Source organism: Heterodontus francisci, chromosome 1, assembly GCF_036365525.1.
Source record: "Heterodontus francisci isolate sHetFra1 chromosome 1, sHetFra1.hap1, whole genome shotgun sequence".
Classification (NCBI taxonomy): Eukaryota; Metazoa; Chordata; class Chondrichthyes; order Heterodontiformes; family Heterodontidae; genus Heterodontus; species Heterodontus francisci.
Genome location: NC_090371.1, coordinates 53,418,187 through 53,433,802, shown reverse-complemented (window position 1 = coordinate 53,433,802; position 15,616 = coordinate 53,418,187). Strand labels below are relative to the sequence as shown.

Here is a 15,616-nt window from a genome sequence, read left to right as displayed (position 1 = left end):
TCATGGTAAAGCAATCACAAAAATTATGTCAAACATATCACTTAAATCATGACAGAAATGGCATATGTTTTTTTTTCTCATTTCCGATGCAAAGGTGTGTTCAAGTTGTGTGAATCTAAGCAGCCAGTTAGACTAAAGCCTGAGACCCCCACAGCTACCTGGACCAGTAGAGTGCAACGTGGAGTTGGCGGATTTAAACAACACAGGCAGCTCCTGCTCCTTTTATGGATTCCACAATAATTTCAAAGCGACAGCTTTACCAAAAATGTGGAATGAATTTGTTTTTTCTTGTAGACCAACCTGACACAGCAGGAGGAGCACTCATGCCATCCACCCCAAGGCCTTGTTGTGAAGTCTGACTGACAGTGAGAGCTGGGCCACATTTGCTTACTCCTGGATGAGCTGTGAGTACCAAACTAGAGCTCGCGCACAACTTGTCAGTCAGGGGCCCAGGAACTTTACTCAGCACAGTGGCGCAGTGGTTAGCACCGCAGCCTCACAGCTCCAGCGACCTGGGTTCACTTCTGGGTACTGCCTGTGTGGAGTTTGCAAGCTCTCCCTGTGACTGCGTGGGTTTCCACCGGGTGCTCCGGTTTCCTCCCACAGCCAAAGACTTGCAGGTTGATAGGTAAATTGGCCATTGTAAATCGTCCCTAGTGTAGGTAGGTGGTAGGAGAATAGTGGGAGGGGTTGTGGTAGGGAATATAGGATTGATGTAGGTTAATATAAATGGGTGGTTGTTGGTTGGCACAGACTCGGTGGGCCGAAGGGCCTGTTTCAGTGCTGTATCTCTAAATAAATAAAAATAAAACATGGAGTTGAGCTAGAAGTTTTATCTATGTAGTGGGGGCTAGGGGTAGGAGGGATGAAGCAATCATACTTGGGGGACAGGTTGTGACAGATAGGCCTGAAATGAGCAGAAGATTTGTTCATTTGCTCCTCCTGACCCCACAAAAATCTTCAAAGATACACAAACTCACCCGGTACTAGAACAGCTTATAAGGACAGCTGGTTAGGCTGCTTAATGCACGGGGATAGTTTCCATCTGTATGCTAATGATTACCAGCTCAACTCTCCATCCCATGACCATCACTGTGTTGTCAAATTGCTTGTCTGACATCAAGCCAAGAATGAGCCAAAACCTCCTCCAAGTTAAGGTGAGAATATCCAAAGCCATCTTATTTAGCTCCCACCAAAAACGTGCATCCATAACCCCATCTCCATGCCCCTCCATGGCTGCTTGTCAGGTGAAACCAAGCAATGTCAATTTCACTGTCCTGATTCCCCCTGAGCTCAGTTTCACACTCCATCACCACAACATTGCCCACTGCCTTCCCTTACCTCACCTCCACAGTGCTGAAATCCTTAACTATATTTTTCTTAACTTCAGATCTGACTTCTCTACTGGCCTCCACTCTGCAGAAAGTCTAGCTGATGCAAAACTCTGCCATCTGCATTCGGTCATGCTCCAAGTCCTCCTCGTTCATCACCTCCACCTTCCCCAATCCAACAACACACTGAAATAAAAGCCTTTCAAATCAAATATTTCCACAGATACATCTCATCCTATCTCTTCCAGCCATAGGTCCCAGTCTGTAACCTTCAATCCTCTGGGACTAGCTTCCTTACACCTCAACCTTCCTTCATTTCACCATTTGTGGCAAAGCCTTCAGCCACCTCGATCTTACACTCTAAATTTCTTCCCTTGCCTCTCTCTCCCTCGCTGCCTCTGCCTTTAATCACCACTCCTAATTCTTCTATTAATTATTGTTCTCTGTTCTTCCACAGGGAAGGATCTTAGGATGATTTATTGCATTAAAGGCACGATGGAAATATGAGTTGTTATGGCTGTCCATAATACAAATGCACATTAATCTAGACAGATTTTTTCCCCAGAGGGCAGAGTAAAGAAGCTTGTCATTAAAAGCATACATGGGTATAGGTTCCCTAACACTCGATGTATTAAATGTAAAAAAACAAATCATGCGGTTCTCTATGTCCTTTCAATCACCACAGCTAAAGAAAGTAATCAACCTTATGCTTTAATCGCATGTTGTGAGCTTGTATTCACATCTCCGATCCAAGCTTTATGCACCCCTTCATTTTTTAACTCTGTGCTTTGTGATTCTTCCTCATTCATTTACTGTTATGAACTTAAAGGTACATATGATTCCATGAGGTAAAATGGAGTCAATCGTGTCTCTAAGGTACATTTGTTAATAATCAGTGTAATTAATATCATGAAATCTGAAGTCCTGTTCTCTCATTATAACAGCTGAAATTAAAGTCTATGATCCCATCAGGTGGCTTATCCTTTAGAAGCAGCTCATTTTACTAATCCTAGGCAAGCTCTGGGACAAGATTTGTTAAGTGAGGCTCTGCCTGAACTAAAGAGATGCAAATGAATCCCCAAATCTCTAAAGGAAAGTTCGTCCTTCACAGGTTACTGCTAATCAGGTCAATATCTTAGCAACGTTACACATTTAAATTCCCTCAGAGTACAATGCTTGTTCTCATATAATGCGTGTTCTCACCCACTCGCTTATTTTATATTCAGCAGCAACGTAACATGCAGTATTTTTAAAACACCCAGACCAAACGAAAGCACCCATATATTCACTGCAAATGCCATAGAAATTCCTCTTTCTCTATTATATATATATATATATATATATATATATATAAAAGAGAGAGAGAGGGAGAGAACTGTATAACACTTTGGGATGTTCTGAGGTTGTAAAATGTGCTATACAAATGCAACTCTTTCTTTCTAAATGTGGCAGCAAGTTGTGCACGGTAAGGTCCCACAAATGGCAACAAATGACCAGATAGCTTGTTTTAATCATACTGGTTGAGGGATAAATGTTGGGCAGGACCCTGGGAGAACAGTTACTCTGGCAATGCTCTTGATTCCACTTCAGTTATATTATGGGATAGATTTAAGAACTTTAACAACTGGTAAACAACTGCACACACAGGATGGCAATTGTTGAAGGAATTGTGCCTTCAACAGATTGGGGCTGAAATGTGTTGAGCTGCAATGCTGGCAGTGCCCTATAATGTTGACCCCGCAGGTACACCTCATCTCACACAAGGAGATGGGGTCATGGCTGGAGTTTGGCAAGTAGATTTTAAGAATTTGTGCTTGTGATGGAAATCTTTGTACCGTATGATCACAAATCAGAAATTTGGGTACATAAGTCAGTAGACCGTTCATGATTTTCTGGCTATTGAGGTTAATAGATAAGAAATGGTAGGGGCCTTCCATACTCAAATTCCCAACAAGCATTCCTGTCACAGTAATCGTTATGCCAGCAATGTGATTATGTAAAATTGTCCTGTTGATGTTTATTTTGATGCTGATTTTTTTGAAATCCTCAATTAATAGTTTCATATCAGAAGGCATAACTATTAGTGAATAAATCGCTTATGATTTTAAAAATATGACATTTAGTGTCTGGTTTAAATTTTAGAAATTCCTGCGTAGCATCTCAACAACTGGACTGCCCTAAGGTAGAACCGATTCAAGGAATATTATGGCATCTCTGCTATGTAAACCAGAGCACCTATAGTGTAAGAGTAAGAAAAATAGAAAACCTCATGGTTTATGACATTATGAAACCTCAAGAGTTTGTCCTGCAGCCATGCATCTTGGTATCATAATCATCTATTATCTGACATGTCTGTCTATAATCTCGACTAGCTCTCATCCTTTCTATCTATCATCCTATGTACCCATCTAACTATTCATTTATCATTGTATCTTCCATAAATTCTATCAATTTATTTGTCATATGTTCTAATCCTATTCATTAATTTGCTTCTGCCACATGTCTTTTTTAAATGAATATAATCGTAAACAAACATATTAAAAAAGTTCTCATTTTACTGGTTATTGATTGCAATTTAAGATATGAATTCCAGAATTCTTAATTACAAAAGATTATAGCACAAATAATTGCTAGACAGTAACATAAGTGCAACTTAAATGAAATGTATTTCAATAAATAAAATTGAAATGTCTGCAATTTGTAACTATCAGTATCTCTTTTTAAACTATTTTAAGAGTCACGACCCAGTAGATGATTCAGAAATAAGCTCTGATTAAGAACTGACTAGACTGACTTGAGACGTATTTCTCTGACTGGGAAGAGTGAATATGTGAGCTGCTTTGTGAATGTAGTCTGTAAAGGTTGCCTGAGCTAGCTAAAATGAAACTATTTGCCAACAGCTGCTTGTTTCTATCCCTGAAAGCAGAAGAAAGGAAGAGCAAAGATAGCTAAAAATTGGCCTGAAAAGATTTTGTTCAGCCAGTTTAAAGCCTAAATTTGCAGTTACATCATGGAGCAAAAATAAATTATTGAAAGCAATACTTCTTGACCCAAAGTGGCAGTAGAAAACAGTACATATTTCCCCCTCATAAAATTAAAATATGCCAAATTCCAACTAGAAGAAAGTTAGCTAATTTCCAATTTAAATCTAAGACTTGGGGTGGGGAGATAAGACTTGGTGCTTAGTTTGGGGAGCAACACACTTTTCCATCAGTGCCTAGCTGCAGAATGAACCACTGGCACAAGGGGCACAGCATGAATTAAAAACAAAGTAACAATGGGTATAAAGCCAACCGCAGTAGAGCCCCCTCCTACACAAGTGTGTCATTTTGATTTTTCACACCATCCATCCTTGACTGAGGCTGCCAAATTAGTAATGAATTATGGGCAGTTTTCTGTTCTGGACTCTTGCCCACTATTCAGTCTCATTTCACGTGAGACTCTTCCAGCTGTCAAAGAGAGAGGAGCTTCATTCCATCAGTTCACTGGATTAAAACACCGTCACCGGAGGTGAAAGGATGGCGTACTCTGATCCTCTAAGCACTAGTTAAATTTAAAATGAATGTTAACAAAACCATGGATGACAGGAACATTAAATGCAATAAAAAAGAAGACAAATCTGGCATAATGACATCTCCCACAAATCACTCAAAAATTTGAAGCAACCTAGGTTTTCTTGCCACAGAAAAAAATCTAATAATATTATGTAATGTTTTATTTTCAAACTTCAGTGATTTTTTTTATTCATTCATGCGATTTGAGCTGCACTGGCTAGGTCAGCATTTATTGCCCATCCCTAATTGTCATGTCTTATGAAGAAAGCTTGAGGGAGCTAGGGCTTTTCTCATTGGAGCGAAGAAGGATGAGAGGTGACTTGATAGAGGTGTACAAGCTGATGAGAGGCATAGATAGAGTGGATAGCCACAGACTTTTTCCCAGGGCGGAAAGGGGTATCACCAGGGGGCATAATTTTAAGGTGATTGGAGGAAGGTTTAGGGGAGATGTCAAAGAACAAAGAGAACAAAGAAAATTACAGCACAGGAACAGGCCCTTCGGCCCTCCAAGCCTGCGCCGATCCAGATCCTCTATCTAAACATGTCGCCTATTTTCTAAGTGTCTGTATCTCTTTGCTTCCTGCCCATTCATGTATCTGTCCAGATACATGTTAAAAGACGCTATCGTGCCCGCGTCTACCACCTCCGCTGGCAACGCGTTCCAGGCACCCACCACCCTCTGCGTAAAGAACTTTCCACGCATACCCCCCCTAAACTTTTCCCCTCTCACTTTGAACTCGTGACCCCTAGTAATTGAATCCCCCACTCTGGGAAAAAGCTTCTTGCTATCCACCCTGTCTATACCTCTCATGATTTTGTACACCTCAATCAGGTCCCCCCTCAACCTCCGTCTTTCTAATGAAAATAATCCTAATCTGCTCAACCTCTCTTCATAGCTAGCGCCCTCCATACCAGGCAACATCCTGGTGAACCTCCTCTGCACCCTCTCCAAAGCATCTACATCCTTTTGGTAATGTGGCGACCAGAACTGCACGCAGTATTCCAAATGTGGCCGAACCAAAGTCCTATACAACTGTAACATGACCTGCCAACCCTTGTACTCAATACCCCGTCCGATGAAGGAAAGCATGCCGTATGCCTTCTTGACCACTCTATTGACCTGCGTTGCCACCTTCAGAGAACAATGGACCTGAACACCCAAGTCTCTCTGTACATCAATTTTCCCCAGGACTTTTCCATCTACTGTATAATTCACTCTTGAATTGGATCTTCCAAAATGCATCACCTCGCATTTGCCCTGATTGAACTCCATCTGCCATTTCTCTGCCCAACTCTCCAATCTATTTATATTCTGCTGTATTCTCTGACAGTCCCCTTCACTATCTGCTACTCCACCAATCTTAGTGTCGTCTGCAAACTTGCTAATCAGACCACCTATACTTTCCTCCAAATCATTTATGTATATCACAAACAACAGTGGTCCCAGCACGGATCCCTGTGGAACACCACTGGTCACATGTCTCCATTTTGAGAAACTCCCTTCCAGTGCTACTCTCTGTCTCCTGTTGCCCAGCCAGTTATTTATCCATCTAGCTAGTACACCCTGGACCCCATGCGACTTCATTTTCTCCATCAGCCTACCATGGGGAACCTTATCAAACGCCTTACTGAAGTCCATGTATATGACATCTACAGCCCTTCCCTCATCAATCAACTTTGTCACTTCCTCAAAGAATTCTATTAAGTTGGTAAGACATGACCTTCCCTGCACAAAACCATGTTGCCTATCACTGACAAGCCCATTTTCTTCCAAATGGGAATAGATCCTATCCCTCAGTATCTTCTCCAGCAGCTTCCCTACCACTGACGTCAGGCTCACCAGTCTATAATTACCTGGATTTTCCCTGCTACCCTTCTTAAACAAGGGGACAACATTAGCAATTCTCCAGTCCTCCGGGACCTCACCCGTGTTTAAGGATGCTGCAAAGATATCTGTTAAGGCCCCAGCTATTTCCTCTCTCGCTTCCCTCAGTAACCTGGGATAGATCCCATCCGGACCTGGGGATTTGTCCACCTTAATGCCTTTTAGAATACCCAACACTTCCTCCCTCCTTATGCCGACTTGACCTAGAGTAATCGAATATCTGTCCCTAACCTCAACATCCGTCATGTCCCTCTCCTCGGTGAATACCGATGCAAAGTACTCATTTAGAATCGCACCCATTTTCTCTGACTCCACGCATAACTTTCCTCCTTTGTCCTTGAGTGGGCCAATCCTTTCTCTAGTTACCCTCTTGCTCCTTATATATGAATAAAAGGCTTTGGGATTTTCCTTAACACTGTTTGCTAAAGATATTTCATGACCCCTTTTAGCCCTCTTAATTCCTCGTTTCAGATTGGTCCTACATTCCCGATATTCTTTCAAAGCTTCGTCTTTCTTCAGCCTCCTAGACCTTATGTATGCTTCCTTTTTCCTCTTAGCTAGTCTCACAATTTCACCTGTCATCCATGGTTCCCTAATCTTGCCATTTCTATCCCTCATTTTCACATGTCTCTCCTGCACGTTAATCAACCTCTCTTTAAAAGCCTCCCACATATCAAATGTGGATTTACTTTCAAACAGCTGCTCCCAATCTACATTCCCCAGCTCCTGCCGAATTTTGGTATAGTTGGCCTTCCCCCAATTTAGCACTCTTCCTTTGGGACCACTCTCGTCTTTGTTCATGAGTATTCTAAAACTTACGGAATTGTGATCACTATTCCCAAAGTAGTCCCCTACTGAAACTTCAACAACCTGGCCGGGCTCATTCCCCAACACCAGGTCCAGTATGGCCCCTTCCCGAGTTGGACTATTTACATACTGCTCTAGAAAACCCTCCTGGATGCTCCTTACAAATTCTGCTCCATCTGGACCTCTAACACTAAGTGAATCCCTGTCAATGTTGGGAAAATTAAAATCTCCTATCACCACCACCCTGTTGCTCCTACATCTTTCCATAATCTGTTTACATATTTGTACCTCTATCTCACGCTCACTGTTGGGAGGCCTGTAGTACAGCCCCAACATTGTTACCACACCCTTCCTATTTCTGGTCAGAGGTAGGTTCTTTCCACAGAGAGTGGTGGGTGCGTGGAATGCACTGCCAGCGGTGGTAGTAGAAGCAGATACATTAGGGACATTTAAGCGACTCTTGGATAGGTACATTGATGATAGTAGAATGAAGGGTAGGTAGTTACTTAGATCTTGGAGTAGGTTAGAGCTAAACTTGAATCTATCCTTGGTCCCTCATATTTTGCCTCTCCAGGCTGCCCTTTAACGACATCATCCAAAAGCACAACATCAGATTTCACATGTACATTTACAATACCCAACTCTACCTCCCACCACTTCTTTCAATCCCACAACTGTCTCTGACTTGTTACGCTGCTTTGGGCTTGCCGAATGTTCCAGTGAACGTCAACGCAAGCTCGAGGAACAGTACCTCATTTTCCGATTAGGCACGCTGCAGCCTACCGGATGAACATCGAGTTCAATAATTTCAGAGCACGACTGGCCCTTTTTTATTTTTATTCCATCTCTCTTTTTTAACCATCTGCCTGCCTACTGGTTTTTGCATGTTTGTGCTTTTGGCTAGGATTTCTCATTATTCTGTCATTAACACTCCCTTTGCACTAATGCTTTATCTTTCACCACACCATTAGCACACTCTCTGCCTTTGCCTCATGTCCTCCTTGTCAGTTAATCTTTCCAGCCCTCAGTCCTATCACACACTTTCCCTTTTGTTCTCTTTCCCCCAACCCCCGCTTTACTTGCTTATAACCTATTACATTTCTAACCTTTGCCAGTTCTGATGAAAGGTCACTGATCTGAAATATTAACTCTGCTCCTCTCTCCACAGATGCTGCCAGATCTGTTGAGTATTTCCAGCACTTTCTGTTTTTATTTCAGATTTCCAGCATCCGCAGTATTTTGCTTTTATTATTATATTGTTACACTGCTTGTCTGATATCCAGTCCTGGAAGAGTAGTGATTTCTTCCAACTAATTAAGCCATTGTCTTTGGTCCCTGCCACTAAACCCATTCCCTAGTCACTGATTTCAACCTTTTCCTTGGCAATGGTCTGAGGCTGAACCTGCCTGTTCGCAACTTGTCATCCTATTTGACTTTGAAATGAGCTTCCCACAACATATCCACTCCATTACCAAGACTGCCTACTTCCACCTCCTGACATCACCTTCTCCTCCCCTGGCTCAGCTCATCTGCTGCTGAAATCCTCATCCATGCCTCTGTTATTTCTAGACTCAGCTATTCCAATGCTCCCCTGGCCAGTGACCCATCTCCCACCTTTTCATAATGCTGAATGCATGGAAAGGTCAGCTGTCCGTATCCTAACCCACACCAAGTCTTGTTCACCCATCACCCCTGTGCTCATTAGCTTGCATGGCTCCCAGTCATTATATCCTTGTTTTCAAATCCTTCCAAGGCCTCGCCCCCCTCCCTTTTCTCGACGTATATCCTCCCAGATTTTTGCACTCCTCCAAATCTGGCCTCTTGAGCAAACCTGATTTTAATTATTCCACCAATATTGGCCACACTTTCAGTTGCCTGGGACCTAACTCCTGAAATTCCTTCCATAACCCTCTCTGCCTCCCATACCTAGCACAAAGGAAGATGGCTTTGATTGTTGGAAGCCAATCATCTCTGCCCCAGGATATCACTGTAGGTCATGCTCAGAGTGGTGTCCCAGACCCAACCATCTTCAGCTGCCTCATCAATGACCTTCCCTTCATCATAATGTCAGAAGTGGGGATATTCACTATTGATTGCACAATGGTCAGTACCATTTGCAACTCCTCAGATATTGAAGCAGTCCGTGCCCACACGCAGCAAGACCTAGACAACATTTAGGCTTGGACTGATAACTGGAAACTAACATTAGTGTCACACAAGTGCCAGGCAATAACCATCTCCAATAAAAGAGAATCTAACCATCTACTCTGAATGTTCAACGGCATTACCATTGTTGAATCCCCACAATCCACATCCTAGGTTTTACCATTGGCCAGAAGCTTAACTGGATCAGCTATATAAATACTGTGGCTACAAGAGCAGGCTGGGAATTCTGCAGCAAGTAACTCACCTCCTGACTCCCAAAAGTCTGTCCACCATCTACAAGGCACAAGTCCGGAATGTGATGGAATGCTCTCCACGCCCGGATGAGTACAGCTCCAAAAACACTCAAGAGGCTTAACACCACCCAGGACAAAGCAGCCCTCTGGATTGGCACCCCATCCACCACCTTAAACATTCACTTCCTCCACCACTGGCACACAATGGCAGCAGTGTGTGAAATCTACTGGATACACTGCAGCAACTCGCCAAGACTCCTTCAACAGCACCTTCCAAACCTGTGACCTCTACCACCTAGAAGGACAAGGGCAGCAGAATCATGGGAACACCACCACCTGCAAGTTCCCTCCAAGTCACATACCATCCTAACTTAGAACTATATGGCTATTCCTTCACTGTCACTGGGTCAAAATCCACTGCCTTCCTTCCAGCACTGTGGATGTACCTATATTACATGGTTCAAGAAGACAGCTCACCACCACCATTGTAAGGGCAATTAGGGATGGAAAATAAATGCTGATCTGCCAGTGATGCTCACAACCCATGAACAACTAAAAAAAATTACTCACCCAACAGATCCAAGGAGACTTTCCGCTCGCCTTCAGTCCTGCTTTACAGAAACCCAGAAGAGGGCAGGATGATGTTGGGATCCTGACCCAACGTTAATTTCAGGGGATTTAACTCCCTGCACAAATACAAATCCACCTTCCCTTGCCTGGGAAAAGTTCCCCCCTTACTGGCTGTTCCATGTTTGAATGTTCCTATTAAATCTGTGAAACAGCCAACCCAAAGTAAATCAAATCCACCTGCACATATTTTGTACGGAATTAAAAAATTACTGGCACAATTGAGTAATTTTCCAGTTGTGATCTCACTTCCTTCAATGATATTAATGCCTTCTAATTAGTCTCATTATTTTCTATCCAGCATACTGTTTTAGCTTGTTTAAACATGGCAAACACATTTGGTAAAACATCCTAGTGCCGATGAATGGAAGGGCGCTAGTTATTGTTTATGAATTTTCACGTGGTGGGTTCTTGATATCAATCACGTGGGTTACACAGAGTGATGGTGAGAAATATCCCTATCCCCCAGGAATTGTAAAAAGGAGTCACCCCAGATTCCTCATGCGTAATTCCAGTGGTTGATAAGAGAGCAACACTGGAAAAGATATGAAAACATGTTGTTTGGCCGCCGTTTTGAGTGTGGTTATTGTATGTACAGAGGTAACCACAGAGAACATAGAATAGAAAATAACAAAAGGCTTCAATTTTCTTTAAAACAAAATATTTGACTTTGACAGCTGTTGTGACAGCTGGAAAAACATGAAGATTAATTTGCAAAGGTCAGTCATAATGACTTGTTTCAGACTGTTGAACAATTTAAATTCCTTTTGAAAGCTGTTTAAATACTATAACTTTTCCTGAAGGAATTTCTTTCAAAGATCAGTTTTAACTCAAATTTTAAGAATACTGTTCTTGTCATTGACTGCATTTGATTTGAAGACCTACAGAAGAATCATTAACCTGCAGTGTAAAACCTTATGGCTTTCTTAAATTACCACAGGGGCAGCATGCAATATATAACAGTATTAATTATTCTAAGCATGAATGTCATTGAAAAAGTTGTTGACTGGGATGGAATGTCAGAGCCAGTGTTTAATATCCAAGAACATGTGGTTACTAAGTAATGGTTACTTAGCCTAAAATAGTACGTTAAAATTCCAATTATATAGATCATCTGAGCGCATGCTGCTTTAGACAACCCTAACAGTTTACAAGCTAAATCCACCAGAGATTCTCTGATCATTGCTGAATTAGCTGATAGCAGCGATTGAAGTTTGGCTACAATTGGCCTCAGTTCATTGGGCCAGAAAAGGAGGAAAAATTAGCCTGGATTCCCACTCTTGATCACTATTGTGACCTGGAAATCCATATATGTCTGGACACGCAGTGAGAACAGGGTTGGTCTCTGCATGTGAATCTTTCTCTGATAGAATATCTTACCAACAATCACTGCTCAACTGGGAAGTGAGGTACCAGAGGGCTACTACCAGCCATGGAACTATGTCCCACCAAGGTGCCTTCAGTGGCAGAAAATACAGATGTTGTTTTATTTCATTTTACATTGATGAACTTACCATTTAAGCTGCTCCTGTCAATTAGGTTGGTGTCTGCTGGCCAGAATACTCCATCTCCATGTACACTCCTACCTGCTGAGCAAAGAATACATGTCAGAGCTATAAAACTGAGCTGGACATCAGCACAGGGGAACAGTGGTATAAAAGAAACCTTCAGCAATACCTTGAACATAAAAAAACAGTAGGCAAATAATAAAGGTGCTGGGCTGCATCAGTGACACCCAGTCACGAAATATTTCAATCACCTATGCACACCTCTTCAAATACTTTGTAAGTTATTCCACTGAAAGGAGCACTCCGTCCCAGGTCATTCAAACGTCCTCATTTTGTTAGGAAAGTTAAATATTTCGCATTAAACTTCAAATTCTTCCAAATAATAGATTTGTTTTTTGAGTTATTAGATTGAAAGATTAGAAAGCTTTTCATAATAAAAGAAAAAAAGCTTTCCAATGTATTGCAAACTGATGTTGCTTCTGGCTCAAATGCACTTTTGCACTCATGATGGCAGGGTTGATGACATCACCACTGCATTCGTCATGTGTTAATTGTTCAATCTAGGATATCATTCAGCAGAAAACTTGAACTGGAAAGAGGGGAGTACCAGAATTTGGATAATAAGATTGGAAAAGTTGATTCAGGATTTGGAACACCTGAAGATTGGACCTGAGCAACAGAATCTAATAAAGCACCTGTCACACTATTACTTCACAGGTTTGCCTATTGTAATTTAGCTATTTCCCACAACGAAAGTGATTGAAGTGAGTGCTTTACTTTTACAAACTAACATTTTGATGTAAGGGGGTACACCACAAATAACTAATAAATAGTCATTTAGTAGTACAGACCTTGAGTATTGCTGAAAATAGGGACATGTTGTCGAAGCTTTTTGTCTTGCACTCATCAGGACAATCTGCCAGAACACCAATGTAAGACTCCATATTTTCTCAGTTCAAATTGGAAGAAATGGTGCTAAGTCAGAGGTGTGGCCAATCATTTATTCTTGACTTGCCAATGCTCCGAATTAGAATTAGTATAGATTTATCCTTTAGAAGGAATTTCTTAACAACACATACATATTTGCAGCATTTTATACATCACATAGCAACAATACCAAAACATAAACAGCAAATTTAGGAAATAAGTACAAAGAAATGATGAAGTAATTTGAAGCAACAATTCAACTTGCGACTGGGAGGATCTGACTGGGTGCAATAAGATACAGATATTATTGCTAAAAGTAGCTGTGCTGTGATTTTTTTTATATTTCACTCATGCTTCACTATTTTATGATAATCACATTAATTAACAGACCTGCAATTTTGCCAATGAGAAAATCTGTTTTAAGTTCCGTCATGAAAATTCAAAATTCATGAGGATTAAGAGACTTGAATAATTAAGTCCATGTTTATCTCCGTATCTATCATTATTCTGCATTTAGTATTGCATTGGTTCTTGAAATATATTTATCAAGGTTTTTTTTTTCTTGTCTCTCACTTCAGGTTTACCCCTCTCCAAGATTACATTAGAACTTTATTTACTAATAATTTACTCAATTATTTACAAAAAGAACATAAACTTTGTGATGATTGAGGTGAGCTCTCTTACTGCAGAGGAATAAACACTTTCCATTTGGGACACTCATTTTATGTATGCCATGATTAGATGTACAAATGTCCCAATAACAGAGGATTTTCACTCTTCATCAGGCATCCTGAAATTGTAATCACATTCTTTATAAATGACATTGCAATTCAATTTCATGCACAAAGAAATTGTTCCCCAAAGTGTCTCAAAACATCATCAGCCTGTGACCTTTTTCTGATTCCCACATAAGCCATCTTTCTCTCTGAGTGAGATTGAAATTATTGTCAATTACTGCCAAATGATGGGTGGTTATTTCTTTTTTTAGAGAACATTACAGTGCAGTACAGGCCCTTCGGCCCTCGATGTTGCGCCGACCATCTGACCTACACTATTCCATTTTCATCCATATGTCTATCCAATGACCACTTAAATGCCCTTAAAGTTGGCGAGTCTACTACTGTTGCAGGCAGGGCGTTCCACACCCCTACTACTCTCTGCGTAAAGAAGCTACCTCTGACATCTGTCCTATATCTTTCACCCCTCAACTTAAAGCTATGTCCCCTCGTGTTTGCCATCATCATCCGAGGAAAAAGACTCTCACTATCCACCCTATCTAACCCTCTGATTATCTTGTATGTCTCTATTAAGTCACCTCTCCTCCTCCTTCTCTCTAACGAAAACAACCCCAAGTCCCTCAGCCTTTCCTCGTAAGACCTTCCTTCCATACCAGGCAACATCCTAGTAAATCTCCTCTGCACTCTTTCCAAAGCTTCCACATCCTTCCTATAATGCAGTGACCAGAACTGCACTCAATACTCAAGGTGCGGCCTCACCAGAGTTTTGTACAGCTGCATCATGACCTCGTGGCTCCGAAACTCGATCCCCCTACGAATAAAAGCTAACACACCATATGCCTTCTTAACAGCCCTATTAACCTGGGTAGCAACTTTCAGGGATTTATGTACCTGGACACCAAGATCTCTCTGCTCATCTACACTACCAAGAATCTTCCCATTAGCCCAGTACTCTGCATTGCTGTTACTCCTTCCAAAGTGAATCACCTCGCACTTTTCCGCATTAAACTCCATTTGCCATGTCTCAGCCCAGCTCTGCAGCCTATCTATGTCCCTCTGTACCCCACAACACCCTTCGACACTATCCACAACTCCACCGACCTTCGTGTCATCCGCAAATTTACTAACCCACCCTTCTACACCCTCATCCAGGTCATTTATAAAAATGACAAACAGCAGTGGCCCCAAAACAGAACCTTGCGGTACACCACTGGTAACTAAACTCCAGGATGAACATTTGCCATCAACCACCACCCTCTGTCTTCTTTCAGCTAGCCAATTTCTGATCCAAAGCTCTAAATCACCTTCAACCCCATACTTCCGTATTTTCTGCAATAGCCTACCGTGGGGAACCTTATCAAACGCCTTACTGAAATCCATGTACACCACATCCACGGCTTTACCCTCATCCACCTGTTTGGTCACCTTCTCGAAAAACTCAATAAGGATTGTGAGGCACGACCTACCTTTCACAAAACCGTGCTGACTATCGCAAATGAACTTATTCTTTTCAAGATGATTATAAATCCTATCTCTTATAACCTTTTCCAACATTTTACCCACAACCGAAGTAAGGCTCACAGGTCTATAATTACCAGGGCTGTCTCTACTCCCCTTCTTGAACAAGGGGACAACATTTGCTATCCTCCAGTCTTCCGGCACTACTCCTGTCGACAATGACGACATAAAGATCAACAACAACGGCTCTGCAATCTCCTCCCTGGCTTCCCAGAGAATCCTAGGATAAATCCCATCTGGCCCAGGGGACTTATCTACTTTCACTCTTTCCAAAATTGCTAACACCTCCTCCTTGTGAATCTCAATCCCATCTAGCCTAGTAG

At 41.8% G+C, this 15,616-nt stretch overlaps 1 protein-coding gene across 1 annotated transcript in view; it reads right to left on the bottom strand.

Moving 5' to 3' along the window:
* dcc (DCC netrin 1 receptor) overlaps positions 1-15,616 on the bottom strand; it is a 1,023,267-nt gene that overhangs the window by 83,029 nt on the left and 924,622 nt on the right. Inside the window, exon 24 of the mRNA XM_068054526.1 lies at positions 12,118-12,189. Coding sequence (XP_067910627.1) covers positions 12,118-12,189 — 72 coding nt within the window. The remainder of the gene's footprint in view (positions 1-12,117; positions 12,190-15,616) is intronic.